Source organism: Engystomops pustulosus, chromosome 8 (genome assembly GCF_040894005.1).
Source record: "Engystomops pustulosus chromosome 8, aEngPut4.maternal, whole genome shotgun sequence".
In the NCBI taxonomy this organism is placed as follows: Eukaryota; Metazoa; Chordata; class Amphibia; order Anura; family Leptodactylidae; genus Engystomops; species Engystomops pustulosus.
Window position 1 is genome coordinate 126805044 of NC_092418.1, and position 15780 is coordinate 126820823.

Below are 15780 nucleotides of genomic sequence, written 5' to 3' on the forward strand. Positions count from 1 at the left end.
GTTAGAAGTTCCTCATGTGGCCTTTGGGCACTGGGGCTGGGTGTGAATAATACTCTGCACCTTCTATAGTTATGCTCCATGTAAACTTTATGTCATGTCTACATTGTATAATTTCTTTCTAAAAGTTTGAAGGAACCTGCTGGATCTTCTTGTTGAGAAACAGATCCATCTCCTTTTCCCAAAATCTATGCCAAAAATACCCAATCTTAATTAATCTTCAGTTATGATTTATGCTTCCAAAGTTGCTAAGCTCATCATAGACAGAGACTACAATTTACATCTTTCTGCATAACTTGTTTGTGATCACCATGGTCACCCCCACAAGCAGTGTCAGACTGGGTTTCCCATCAGAGAAATCCATCTGGGGCCACTCTCCATTATCCCCAGGAAACATACTCTAGCAGCCTCCAAACTGTGTTGTTTTCTGATGGACCTCTGGGTTGAGCCGGGGCCCAGCGGAGGATTCTCTGGTGCTCTGGTGGACCCGGCCGACACCAGGCGATGGTAACACACACACATAGTGACAAAACCTTTCTGCCAAAATATCTGACTAGTTTGTTACTTTTTAGCCTCAACCTGGTGCTCCGTCAGACTCTGCTCCTGGCGAGAAAAAGAAGAAAATTCGGAAGAAGGTGGACACGTCAAAGTTCATGACGCCGTACATTGCGCACAGCAAGAAAATGCAAGACATGTTTAGTCAGGTGAGTGTATGGGATGAGTCTATACCAAAGCAGGTAGATGATCTTCAGTATGACTTAGCGAGTATAATTCCTTCCCGCATTGGAGAATAAATATCTTGTCTCGTAGAATAAATACAAGGAGAAATATGAAAAACAGAAGGGAGAACCGACTGCCAGCACTACTGATACTCCCGAACTTAGGAGGATCAAGAAAGTCCAAAACCAGCTAAGTGAGGTAAGTTTCTTCATGCAACGGGTGTCCAGCCATTTGTTGGCTGTCAATACAAATAGTAAAAAGCAATTAGTTAAGACCATTGTGGAGTCTCCATGTAGTTATGTATAAGAATGGGCTTCACCGGCAACTAGCAGCTTCTTCTATCTTCTTCTATGTTAGGGGTCTACAATGGTGATAGTGGGATTTTGAACTTGAAGATATTCGGGGGCTATTGCACCATTTTATAATATGATAGTGGTCTTATTCTGTATCTACAGGTATCATAGTGGTCTTATTCTGTATCTACAAGTATCGTAGTGGTCTTATTCTGTATCTACAGGTATCATAGTGGTCTTATTCTGTATCTACAAGTATCATAGTGGTCTTATTCTGTATCTACAGGTATCATAGTGGTCTTATTCTGTATCTACAGGTATCATAGTGGTCTTATTCTGTATCTACAGGTATCATAGTGGTCTTATTCTGTATCTACAAGTATCATAGTGGTCTTATTCTGTATCTACAAGTATCATAGTGGTCTTATTCTGTATCTACAAGTATCATAGTGGTCTTATTCTGTATCTACAGGTATCATAGTGGTCTTATTCTGTATCTACAAGTATCATAGTGGTCTTATTCTGTATCTACAAGTATCATAGTGGTCTTATTCTGTATCGACAAGTATCATAGTGGTCTTATTCTGTATCTACAGGTATCATAGTGGTCTTATTCTGTATCTACAGGTATCATAGTGGTCTTATTCTGTATCTACAAGTATCATAGTGGTCTTATTCTGTATCTACAGGTATCATAGTGGTCTTATTCTGTATCTACAAGTATCATAGTGGTCTTATTCTGTATCTACAAGTATCATAGTGGTCTTATTCTGTATCTACAAGTATCATAGTGGTCTTATTCTGTATCTACAGGTATCATAGTGGTCTTATTCTGTATCTACAAGTATCATAGTGGTCTTATTCTGTATCTACAAGTATCATAGTGGTCTTATTCTGTATCTACAAGTATCATAGTGGTCTTATTCTGTATCTACAAGTATCATAGTGGTCTTATTCTGTATCGACAAGTATCATAGTGGTCTTATTCTGTATCTACAGGTATCATAGTGGTCTTATTCTGTATCTACAGGTATCATAGTGGTCTTATTCTGTATCTACAAGTATCATAGTGGTCTTATTCTGTATCGACAAGTATCATAGTGGTCTTATTCTGTACCTACAAGTATCATAGTGGTCTTATTCTGTATCTACATGTATCATAGTGGTCTTATTCTGTATCTACAAGTATCATAGTGGTCTTATTCTGTATCTACAAGTATCATAGTGGTCTTATTCTGGACCTACAAGTATCATAGTGGTCTTATTCTGTATCTACAAGTATCATAGTGGTCTTATTCTGTATCTACAATTATCATAGTGGTCTTATTCTGTATCTACAAGTATCATAGTGGTCTTATTCTGTATCTACAAGTATCATAGTGGTCTTATTCTGTATCTACAAGTATCATAGTGGTCTTATTCTGGACCTACAAGTATCATAGTGGTCTTATTCTGTATCTACAAGTATCATAGTGGTCTTATTCTGTATCTACAATTATCATAGTGGTCTTATTCTGTATCTACAAGTATCGTAGTGGTCTTATTCTGTATCTACAGGTATCATAGTGGTCTTATTCTGTATCTACAAGTATCATAGTGGTCTTATTCTGTATCGACAAGTATCATAGTGGTCTTATTCTGTACCTACAAGTATCATAGTGGTCTTATTCTGGACCTACAAGTATCATAGTGGTCTTATTCTGTATCTACAAGTATCATAGTGGTCTTATTCTGTATCTACAAGTATCATAGTGGTCTTATTCTGTATCTACAAGTATCATAGTGGTCTTATTCTGTATCTACAGGTATCATAGTGGTCTTATTCTGGACCTACAAGTATCATAGTGGTCTTATTCTGTATCTACAAGTATCATAGTGGTCTTATTCTGTATCTACAAGTATCATAGTGGTCTTATTCTGTATCTACAGGTATCATAGTGGTCTTATTCTGGACCTACAAGTATCATAGTGGTCTTATTCTGTATCTACAAGTATCATAGTGGTCTTATTCTGTATCTACAAGTATCATAGTGGTCTTATTCTGTATCTACAGGTATCATAGTGGTCTTATTCTGTATCTACAGGTATCATAGTGGTCTTATTCTGTATCTACAAGTATCATAGTGGTCTTATTCTGTATCTACAGGTATCATAGTGGTCTTATTCTGTATCTACAAGTATCATAGTGGTCTTATTCTGTATCTACAAGTATCATAGTGGTCTTATTCTGTATCTACAAGTATCATAGTGGTCTTATTCTGTATCTACAGGTATCATAGTGGTCTTATTCTGTATCTACAAGTATCATAGTGGTCTTATTCTGTATCTACAGGTATCATAGTGGTCTTATTCTGTATCTACAAGTATCATAGTGGTCTTATTCTGTATCTACAGGTATCATAGTGGTCTTATTCTGTACCTACAGGTATCATAGTGGTCTTATTCTGTATCTACATGTATCGTAGTGGTCTTATTCTGTATCTACAGGTATCATAGTGGTCTTATTCTGGACCTACAGGTATCATAGTGGTCTTATTCTGTATCTACAGGTATCATAGTGGTCTTATTCTGTATCTACAAGTATCATAGTGGTCTTATTCTGTATCTACAGGTATCATAGTGGTCTTATTCTTTATCTACAAGTATCATAGTGGTCTTATTCTGTATCTACAAGTATCATAGTGGTCTTATTCTGTATCTACAAGTATCATAGTGGTCTTATTCTGTATCTACAAGTATCATAGTGGTCTTATTCTGTATCTACAAGTATCATAGTGGTCTTATTCTGTATCTACAAGTATCATAGTGGTCTTATTCTGTATCTACAAGTATCATAGTGGTCTTATTCTGGACCTACAAGTATCATAGTGGTCTTATTCTGTATCTACAAGTATCATAGTGGTCTTATTCTGTATCTACAAGTATCATAGTGGTCTTATTCTGTATCTACAAGTATCATAGTGGTCTTATTCTGTATCTACAGGTATCATAGTGGTCTTATTCTGTATCTACAAGTATCATAGTGGTCTTATTCTGTATCTACAAGTATCATAGTGGTCTTATTCTGTACCTACAAGTATCATAGTGGTCTTATTCTGTATCTACAAGTATCATAGTGGTCTTATTCTGTATCTACAGGTATCATAGTGGTCTTATTCTGTATCTACAAGTATCATAGTGGTCTTATTCTGTATCTACAAGTATCATAGTGGTCTTATTCTGTATCTACAAGTATCATAGTGGTCTTATTCTGTATCTACAAGTATCATAGTGGTCTTATTCTGTATCTACAAGTATCATAGTGGTCTTATTCTGTATCTACAAGTATCATAGTGGTCTTATTCTGTATCTACAAGTATCATAGTGGTCTTATTCTGTATCTACAAGTATCATAGTGGTCTTATTCTGTATCTACAAGTATCATAGTGGTCTTATTCTGTATCTACAAGTATCATAGTGGTCTTATTCTGTATCTACAAGTATCATAGTGGTCTTATTCTGGACCTACAAGTATCATAGTGGTCTTATTCTGTATCTACAAGTATCATAGTGGTCTTATTCTGTATCTACAAGTATCATAGTGGTCTTATTCTGTATCTACAGGTATCATAGTGGTCTTATTCTGTATCTACAGGTATCATAGTGGTCTTATTCTGTATCTACAAGTATCATAGTGGTCTTATTCTGTATCTACAAGTATCATAGTGGTCTTATTCTGTATCTACAAGTATCATAGTGGTCTTATTCTGTATCTACAGGTATCATAGTGGTCTTATTCTGGACCTACAAGTATCATAGTGGTCTTATTCTGTATCTACAAGTATCATAGTGGTCTTATTCTGTATCTACAGGTATCATAGTGGTCTTATTCTGTATCTACAAGTATCATAGTGGTCTTATTCTGTATCTACAAGTATCATAGTGGTCTTATTCTGTATCTACAGGTATCATAGTGGTCTTATTCTGTATCTACAAGTATCATAGTGGTCTTATTCTGTATCTACAGGTATCATAGTGGTCTTATTCTGTATCTACAAGTATCATAGTGGTCTTATTCTGTATCTACAAGTATCATAGTGGTCTTATTCTGTATCTACAGGTATCATAGTGGTCTTATTCTGTATCTACAAGTATCATAGTGGTCTTATTCTGTATCTACAAGTATCGTAGTGGTCTTATTCTGTATCTACAAGTATCATAGTGGTCTTATTCTGTATCTACAAGTATCATAGTGGTCTTATTCTGTATCTACAAGTATCATAGTGGTCTTATTCTGTATCTACAAGTATCATAGTGGTCTTATTCTGTATCTACAGGTATCATAGTGGTCTTATTCTGTATCTACAGGTATCATAGTGGTCTTATTCTGTATCTACAAGTATCATAGTGGTCTTATTCTGTATCTACAGGTATCATAGTGGTCTTATTCTGTATCTACAAGTATCATAGTGGTCTTATTCTGGACCTACAAGTATCATAGTGGTCTTATTCTGTATCTACAAGTATCATAGTGGTCTTATTCTGTATCTACAAGTATCATAGTGGTCTTATTCTGTATCTACAAGTATCATAGTGGTCTTATTCTGTATCTACAAGTATCATAGTGGTCTTATTCTGTATCTACAAGTATCATAGTGGTCTTATTCTGGACCTACAAGTATCATAGTGGTCTTATTCTGTATCTACAAGTATCATAGTGGTCTTATTCTGTATCTACAAGTATCATAGTGGTCTTATTCTGTATCTACAAGTATCATAGTGGTCTTATTCTGTATCTACAAGTATCATAGTGGTCTTATTCTGGACCTACAAGTATCATAGTGGTCTTATTCTGTATCTACAAGTATCATAGTGGTCTTATTCTGTATCTACAAGTATCATAGTGGTCTTATTCTGTATCTACAAGTATCATAGTGGTCTTATTCTGTATCTACAAGTATCATAGTGGTCTTATTCTGTATCTACAAGTATCATAGTGGTCTTATTCTGTATCTACAAGTATCATAGTGGTCTTATTCTGTATCTACAAGTATCATAGTGGTCTTATTCTGTATCTACAAGTATCATAGTGGTCTTATTCTGTATCTACAAGTATCATAGAGGTCTTATTCTGTATCTACAAGTATCATAGTGGTCTTATTCTGTATCTACAAGTATCATAGTGGTCTTATTCTGTATCTACAAGTATCATAGTGGTCTTATTCTGTATCTACAAGTATCATAGTGGTCTTATTCTGTATCTACAAGTATCATAGTGGTCTTATTCTGTATCTACAAGTATCATAGTGGTCTTATTCTGTATCTACAAGTATCATAGTGGTCTTATTCTGTATCTACAAGTATCATAGTGGTCTTATTCTGTATCTACAAGTATCATAGTGGTCTTATTCTGTATCTACAAGTATCGTAGTGGTCTTATTCTGTATCTACAAGTATCATAGTGGTCTTATTCTGTATCTACAAGTATCATAGTGGTCTTATTCTGTATCTACAAGTATCATAGTGGTCTTATTCTGTATCTACAAGTATCGTAGTGGTCTTATTCTGTATCTACAGGTATCATAGTGGTCTTATTCTGTATCTACAAGTATCATAGTGGTCTTATTCTGTATCTACAGGTATCATAGTGGTCTTATTCTGTATCTACAAGTATCATAGTGGTCTTATTCTGTATCTACAAGTATCATAGTGGTCTTATTCTGGACCTACAAGTATCATAGTGGTCTTATTCTGGACCTACAAGTATCATAGTGGTCTTATTCTGTATCTACAGGTATCATAGTGGTCTTATTCTGTATCTACAAGTATCATAGTGGTCTTATTCTGTATCTACAAGTATCATAGTGGTCTTATTCTGTATCTACAAGTATCATAGTGGTCTTATTCTGTATCTACAAGTATCATAGTGGTCTTATTCTGTATCTACAAGTATCATAGTGGTCTTATTCTGTATCTACAAGTATCATAGTGGTCTTATTCTGTATCTACAAGTATCATAGTGGTCTTATTCTGTATCTACAAGTATCATAGTGGTCTTATTCTGTATCTACAAGTATCATAGTGGTCTTATTCTGTATCTACAGGTATCATAGTGGTCTTATTCTGTATCTACAAGTATCATAGTGGTCTTATTCTGTATCTACAAGTATCATAGTGGTCTTATTCTGTATCTACAAGTATCATAGTGGTCTTATTCTGTATCTACAAGTATCATAGTGGTCTTATTCTGGACCTACAAGTATCATAGTGGTCTTATTCTGTATCTACAGGTATCATAGTGGTCTTATTCTGTATCTACAAGTATCATAGTGGTCTTATTCTGTATCTACAGGTATCGTAGTGGTCTTATTCTGGACCTACAAGTATCATAGTGGTCTTATTCTGTATCTACAAGTATCATAGTGGTCTTATTCTGTATCTACAAGTATCATAGTGGTCTTATTCTGTATCTACAAGTATCATAGTGGTCTTATTCTGTATCTACAAGTATCATAGTGGTCTTATTCTGTATCTACAGGTATCATAGTGGTCTTATTCTGTATCTACAAGTATCATAGTGGTCTTATTCTGTATCTACAAGTATCATAGTGGTCTTATTCTGTATCTACAAGTATCATAGTGGTCTTATTCTGTATCTACAGGTATCATAGTGGTCTTATTCTGTATCTACAAGTATCATAGTGGTCTTATTCTGTATCTACAGGTATCATAGTGGTCTTATTCTGTATCTACAAGTATCATAGTGCTCTTATTCTGTATCTACAAGTATCATAGTGGTCTTATTCTGTATCTACAAGTATCATAGTGGTCTTATTCTGTATCTACAAGTATCATAGTGGTCTTATTCTGTATCTACAGGTATCATAGTGGTCTTATTCTGTATCTACAAGTATCATAGTGGTCTTATTCTGTATCTACAGGTATCATAGTGGTCTTATTCTGTATCTACAGGTATCATAGTGGTCTTATTCTGTATCTACAGGTATCATAGTGGTCTTATTCTGTATCTACAGGTATCATAGTGGTCTTATTCTGTATCTACAGGTATCATAGTGGTCTTATTCTGTATCTACAAGTATCATAGTGGTCTTATTCTGTATCTACAAGTATCATAGTGGTCTTATTCTGTATCTACAAGTATCATAGTGGTCTTATTCTGTATCTACAAGTATCATAGTGGTCTTATTCTGTATCTACAAGTATCATAGTGGTCTTATTCTGTATCTACAAGTATCATAGTGGTCTTATTCTGTATCTACAAGTATCATAGTGGTCTTATTCTGTATCTACAAGTATCATAGTGGTCTTATTCTGTATCTACAAGTATCATAGTGGTCTTATTCTGGACCTACAAGTATCATAGTGGTCTTATTCTGTATCTACAAGTATCATAGTGGTCTTATTCTGTATCTACAAGTATCATAGTGGTCTTATTCTGTATCTACAAGTATCATAGTGGTCTTATTCTGTATCTACAAGTATCATAGTGGTCTTATTCTGTATCTACAAGTATCATAGTGGTCTTATTCTGTATCTACAAGTATCATAGTGGTCTTATTCTGTATCTACAAGTATCATAGTGGTCTTATTCTGGACCTACAAGTATCATAGTGGTCTTATTCTGTATCTACAAGTATCATAGTGGTCTTATTCTGTATCTACAAGTATCATAGTGGTCTTATTCTGTATCTACAAGTATCATAGTGGTCTTATTCTGTATCTACAAGTATCATAGTGGTCTTATTCTGTATCTACAGGTATCATAGTGGTCTTATTCTGGACCTACAAGTATCATAGTGGTCTTATTCTGTATCTACAAGTATCATAGTGGTCTTATTCTGTATCTACAGGTATCATAGTGGTCTTATTCTGTATCTACAAGTATCATAGTGGTCTTATTCTGGACCTACAAGTATCATAGTGGTCTTATTCTGTATCTACAAGTATCATAGTGGTCTTATTCTGTATCTACAAGTATCATAGTGGTCTTATTCTGGACCTACAAGTATCATAGTGGTCTTATTCTGTATCTACAGGTATCATAGTGGTCTTATTCTGTATCTACAAGTATCATAGTGGTCTTATTCTGTATCTACAAGTATCATAGTGGTCTTATTCTGTATCTACAAGTATCATAGTGGTCTTATTCTGTATCTACAAGTATCATAGTGGTCTTATTCTGTATCTACAAGTATCATAGTGGTCTTATTCTGTACCTACAAGTATCATAGTGGTCTTATTCTGTATCTACAGGTATCATAGTGGTCTTATTCTGTATCTACAAGTATCATAGTGGTCTTATTCTGTACCTACAAGTATCATAGTGGTCTTATTCTGTATCTACAAGTATCATAGTGGTCTTATTCTGTATCTACAAGTATCATAGTGGTCTTATTCTGTATCTACAAGTATCATAGTGGTCTTATTCTGTATCTACAAGTATCATAGTGGTCTTATTCTGTATCTACAAGTATCATAGTGGTCTTATTCTGTATCTACAAGTATCATAGTGGTCTTATTCTGTATCTACAAGTATCGTAGTGGTCTTATTCTATATCTACAGGTATCATAGTGGTCTTATTCTGTATCTACAAGTATCATAGTGGTCTTATTCTGTATCTACAAGTATCATAGTGGTCTTATTCTGTATCTACAAGTATCATAGTGGTCTTATTCTGTATCTACAAGTATCATAGTGGTCTTATTCTGTATCTACAAGTATCATAGTGGTCTTATTCTGTATCTACAGGTATCATAGTGGTCTTATTCTGTATCTACAGGTATCATAGTGGTCTTATTCTGGACCTACAAGTATCATAGTGGTCTTATTCTGTATCTACAAGTATCATAGTGGTCTTATTCTGTATCTACAAGTATCATAGTGGTCTTATTCTGGACCTACAAGTCATAGTGGTCTTATTCTGTATCTACAAGTATCATAGTGGTCTTATTCTGTATCTACAAGTATCATAGTGGTCTTATTCTGTATCTACAAGTATCATAGTGGTCTTATTCTGTATCTACAAGTATCATAGTGGTCTTATTCTGTATCTACAAGTATCATAGTGGTCTTATTCTGGACCTACAAGTATCATAGTGGTCTTATTCTGTATCTACAAGTATCATAGTGGTCTTATTCTGTATCTACAAGTATCATAGTGGTCTTATTCTGTATCTACAGGTATCATAGTGGTCTTATTCTGTATCTACAAGTATCATAGTGGTCTTATTCTGTATCTACAAGTATCATAGTGGTCTTATTCTGTATCTACAAGTATCATAGTGGTCTTATTCTGTATCTACAAGTATCATAGTGGTCTTATTCTGTATCTACAAGTATCATAGTGGTCTTATTCTGTATCTACAAGTATCATAGTGGTCTTATTCTGTATCTACAAGTATCATAGTGGTCTTATTCTGTATCTACAAGTATCATAGTGGTCTTATTCTGGACTTACAAGTATCATAGTGGTCTTATTCTGTATCTACAAGTATCATAGTGGTCTTATTCTGTATCTACAGGTATCATAGTGGTCTTATTCTGTATCTACAGGTATCATAGTGGTCTTATTCTGTATCTACAAGTATCATAGTGGTCTTATTCTGTATCTACAAGTATCATAGTGGTCTTATTCTGTATCTACAGGTATCATAGTGGTCTTATTCTGTATCTACAAGTATCATAGTGGTCTTATTCTGTATCTACAGGTATCATAGTGGTCTTATTCTGGACCTACAAGTATCATAGTTGTCTTATTCTGTATCTACAAGTATCATAGTGGTCTTATTCTGTATCTACAAGTATCATAGTGGTCTTATTCTGTATCTACAAGTATCATAGTGGTCTTATTCTGTATCTACAAGTATCATAGTGGTCTTATTCTGTATCTACAAGTATCATAGTGGTCTTATTCTGTACCTACAGGTATCATAGTGGTCTTATTCTGTATCTACAAGTATCATAGTGGTCTTATTCTGTATCTACAAGTATCATAGTGGTCTTATTCTGTATCTACAAGTATCATAGTGGTCTTATTCTGTATCTACAAGTATCATAGTGGTCTTATTCTGTATCTACAAGTATCATAGTGGTCTTATTCTGGACCTACAAGTATCATAGTGGTCTTATTCTGTATCTACAAGTATCATAGTGGTCTTATTCTGTATCTACAAGTATCATAGTGGTCTTATTCTGTATCTACAAGTATCATAGTGGTCTTATTCTGTATCTACAAGTATCATAGTGGTCTTATTCTGTATCTACAGGTATCATAGTGGTCTTATTCTGGACCTACAAGTATCATAGTGGTCTTATTCTGTATCTACAAGTATCATAGTGGTCTTATTCTGTATCTACAGGTATCATAGTGGTCTTATTCTGTATCTACAAGTATCATAGTGGTCTTATTCTGGACCTACAAGTATCATAGTGGTCTTATTCTGTATCTACAAGTATCATAGTGGTCTTATTCTGTATCTACAAGTATCATAGTGGTCTTATTCTGGACCTACAAGTATCATAGTGGTCTTATTCTGTATCTACAGGTATCATAGTGGTCTTATTCTGTATCTACAAGTATCATAGTGGTCTTATTCTGTATCTACAAGTATCATAGTGGTCTTATTCTGTATCTACAAGTATCATAGTGGTCTTATTCTGTATCTACAAGTATCATAGTGGTCTTATTCTGTACCTACAAGTATCATAGTGGTCTTATTCTGTATCTACAGGTATCATAGTGGTCTTATTCTGTATCTACAAGTATCATAGTGGTCTTATTCTGTATCTACAAGTATCATAGTGGTCTTATTGATCTACGATGCTCGATGCTGTCTTATTCTAGATTCTAATGAAAGTGGTTTCTCCAAGTTTTACAAATACTGTTGTCTTTCTGTTATCTTGGTGCTGTGGTCTCTTTTTTGGATCCTCAAACGTTGTTATGTTCGGGACTTCATTATTTGAGTTGACATACGGCAGTTTAGACACAGGGCCGGCACTAGCACTGGGGATACCTGGGCAGGTGCTGGGGCCCAGAGCTTTACTAGTTATCTAACCTGAAGGAGAATTGTCCTCTCATTGGCTCTATCTTGTCGCAGGTGAAGTATCGCATGGAAGGTAATGTTGCCAGAACCAACTGTCACGTTGATGAAAAGGCCAGAGACATAGAACATGCCAAAAAGGTCTCTCAACAAGTCAGCAAGGTAAGTGAGCTTCATCTTAGGAGGCATGTGCTTCCGCTCTAGTGTCTCAGTGCTTCTTACATGATGGGAGAAGTCTGATATGATGGGAGATGTCTGATATGATGGGAGATGTCTGATATGATGGGGGATGTCTGATATGATGAGAGATGTCTGATATGATGGGAGATGTCTGATATGATGGGGGATGTCTGATATGATGAGAGATGTCTGATATGATGGGAGATGTCTGATATGATGGGGGATGTCTGATATGATGGGGGATGTCTGATATGATGGGGGATGTCTGATATGATGGGGGATGTCTGATATGATGGGAGATGTCTGATATGATGGGAGATGTCTGATATGATGGGAGACGTCTGATATGATGGGAGATGTCTGATATGATGGGGGATGTCTGATATGATGGGAGATGTCTGATATGATGAGAGATGTCTGATATGATGGGGGATGTCTGATATGATGAGAGATGTCTGATATGATGGGAGATGTCTGATATGATGGGGGATGTCTGATATGATGGGAGATGTCTGATATGATGGGATATGTCTGATATGATGGGAGATGTCTGATATGATGGGAGATGTCTGATATGATGGGGGATGTCTGATATGATGGGATATGTCTGATATGATGGGAGATGTCTGATATGATGGGAGATGTCTGATATGATGGGATATGTCTGATATGATGGGAGATGTCTGATATGATGGGAGATATCTGATATGATGGGGGATGTCTGATATGATGAGAGATGTCTGATATGATGGGAGATGTCTGATATGATGGGGGATGTCTGATATGATGAGAGATGTCTGATATGATGGGAGATGTCTGATATGATGGGGGATGTCTGATATGATGAGAGATGTCTGATATGATGGGAGATGTCTGATATGATGGGGGATGTCTGATATGATGGGGGATGTCTGATATGATGGGGGATGTCTGATATGATGGGGGATGTCTGATATGATGGGAGATGTCTGATATGATGGGAGATGTCTGATATGATGGGAGACGTCTGATATGATGGGAGATGTCTGATATGATGGGGGATGTCTGATATGATGGGAGATGTCTGATATGATGAGAGATGTCTGATATGATGGGGGATGTCTGATATGATGAGAGATGTCTGATATGATGGGAGATGTCTGATATGATGGGGGATGTCTGATATGATGGGAGATGTCTGATATGATGGGATATGTCTGATATGATGGGAGATGTCTGATATGATGGGAGATGTCTGATATGATGGGGGATGTCTGATATGATGGGATATGTCTGATATGATGGGAGATGTCTGATATGATGGGAGATGTCTGATATGATGGGATATGTCTGATATGATGGGAGATGTCTGATATGATGGGGGATGTCTGATATGATGAGAGATGTCTGATATGATGGGAGATGTCTGATATGATGGGGGATGTCTGATATGATGGGATATGTCTGATATGATGGGAGATGTCTGATATGATGGGGGATGTCTGATATGATGGGAGATGTCTGATATGATGGGAGATGTCTGATATGATGGGGGATGTCTGATATGATGAGAGATGTCTGATATGATGGGATATGTCTGATATGATGGGAGATGTCTGATATGATGGGAGATGTCTGATATGATGGGAGATGTCTGATATGATGGGAGAGGTCTGATATGATGGGAGATGTCTGATATGATGGGGGATGTCTGATATGATGGGAGATGTCTGATATGATGGGGGATGTCTGACATGATGGGAGATGTCTGATATGATGGGAGATGTCTGATATGATGGGGGATGTCTGATATGATGGGGGATGTCTGATATGATGAGAGATGTCTGATATGATGGGAGATGTCTGATATGATGGGATATGTCTGATATGATGGGATATGTCTGATATGATGAGAGATGTCTGATATGATGAGAGATGTCTGATATGATGGGAGATGTCTGATATGATGGGAGATGTCTGATATGATGGGAGATGTCTGATATGATGGGGGATGTCTGATATGATGGGGGATGTCTGATATGATGGGGGATGTCTGATATGATGGGAGATGTCTGATATGATGAGAGATGTCTGATATGATGGGAGATGTCTGATATGATGGGGGATGTCTGATATGATGGGGGATGTCTGATATGATGGGAGACGTCTGATATGATGGGAGACGTCTGATATGATGGGAGACGTCTGATATGATGGGAGACGTCTGATATGATGGGAGACGTCTGATATGATGGGAGATGTCTGATATGATGGGAGACGTCTGACATGATGAGAGATGTCTGATATGATGGGAGATGTCTGATATGATGGGGGATGTCTGATATGATGAGAGATGTCTGATATGATGGGAGATGTCTGATATGATGGGGGATGTCTGATATGATGGGGGATGTCTGATATGATGGGAGATGTCTGATATGATGGGAGATGTCTGATATGATGGGAGATGTCTGATATGATGGGATATGTCTGATATGATGGGGGATGTCTGATATGATGGGGGATGTCTGATATGATGGGAGATGTCTGATATGATGGGAGACGTCTGATATGATGGGAGACGTCTGATATGATGGGATATGTCTGATATGATGGGGGATGTCTGATATGATGGGGGATGTCTGATATGATGGGGGATGTCTGATATGATGGGGGATGTCTGATATGATGGGAGATGTCTGATATGATGGGAGATGTCTGATATGATGGGAGACGTCTGATATGATGGGAGATGTCTGATATGATGGGGGATGTCTGATATGATGGGAGATGTCTGATATGATGGGGGATGTCTGATATGATGGGAGATGTCTGATATGATGGGGGATGTCTGATATGATGGGGGATGTCTGATATGATGGGAGATGTCTGATATGATGGGGGATGTCTGATATGATGGGAGATGTCTGATATGATGGGAGATGTCTGATATGATGGGAGATGTCTGATATGATGGGAGATGTCTGATATGATGGGAGATGTCTGATATGATGGGAGATGTCTGATATGATGGGAGATGTCTGATATGATGGGAGATGTCTGATATGATGGGAGATGTCTGATATGATGGGGGATGTCTGATATGATGAGAGATGTCTGATATGATGGGAGATGTCTGATATGATGGGAGATGTCTGATATGATGGGAGATGTCTGATATGATGGGAGATGTCTGATATGATGGGAGATGTCTGATATGATGGGAGATGTCTGATATGATGGGAGATATCTGATATGATGGGAGATATCTGATAATTTGATTTTGTTTAGGTTCTTTACAAGCAAAACTGGGAGGATACTAAAGAAAAGTACCTGTTACCCCCCGATGCTCCTGAACTTGTTCAAGCAGTGAAAAATTCTTCCTTGTTCAGCAAGGCAAGTGTTGTGATGTTTTCTTATTTGGGGGTCTCTGTCCCCCTAAGGCAAGTGTTGTGATGTTTTCTTATTTGGGGGTCTCTGTCCCCCTAAGGCAAGTGTTGTGATGTTTTCTTATTTGGGGGTCTCTGTCCCCCTAAGGCAAGTGTTGTGATGTTTTCTTATTTGGGGGTCT

At 36.7% G+C, this 15780-nt stretch overlaps 1 protein-coding gene across 21 annotated transcripts in view; it reads left to right on the forward strand.

Moving 5' to 3' along the window:
• The window catches only part of NEB (nebulin), a 197437-nt gene that overhangs the window by 18748 nt on the left and 162909 nt on the right, over positions 1 to 15780 (forward strand). For all 21 annotated transcript variants that reach the window (XM_072122519.1, XM_072122521.1, XM_072122523.1 and 18 more), the window contains 4 exons: positions 570 to 701; positions 808 to 915; positions 12108 to 12212; positions 15501 to 15605. In XM_072122519.1, the coding sequence (XP_071978620.1) occupies positions 570 to 701; positions 808 to 915; positions 12108 to 12212; positions 15501 to 15605 (450 nt within the window). The remainder of the gene's footprint in view (positions 1 to 569; positions 702 to 807; positions 916 to 12107; positions 12213 to 15500; positions 15606 to 15780) is intronic.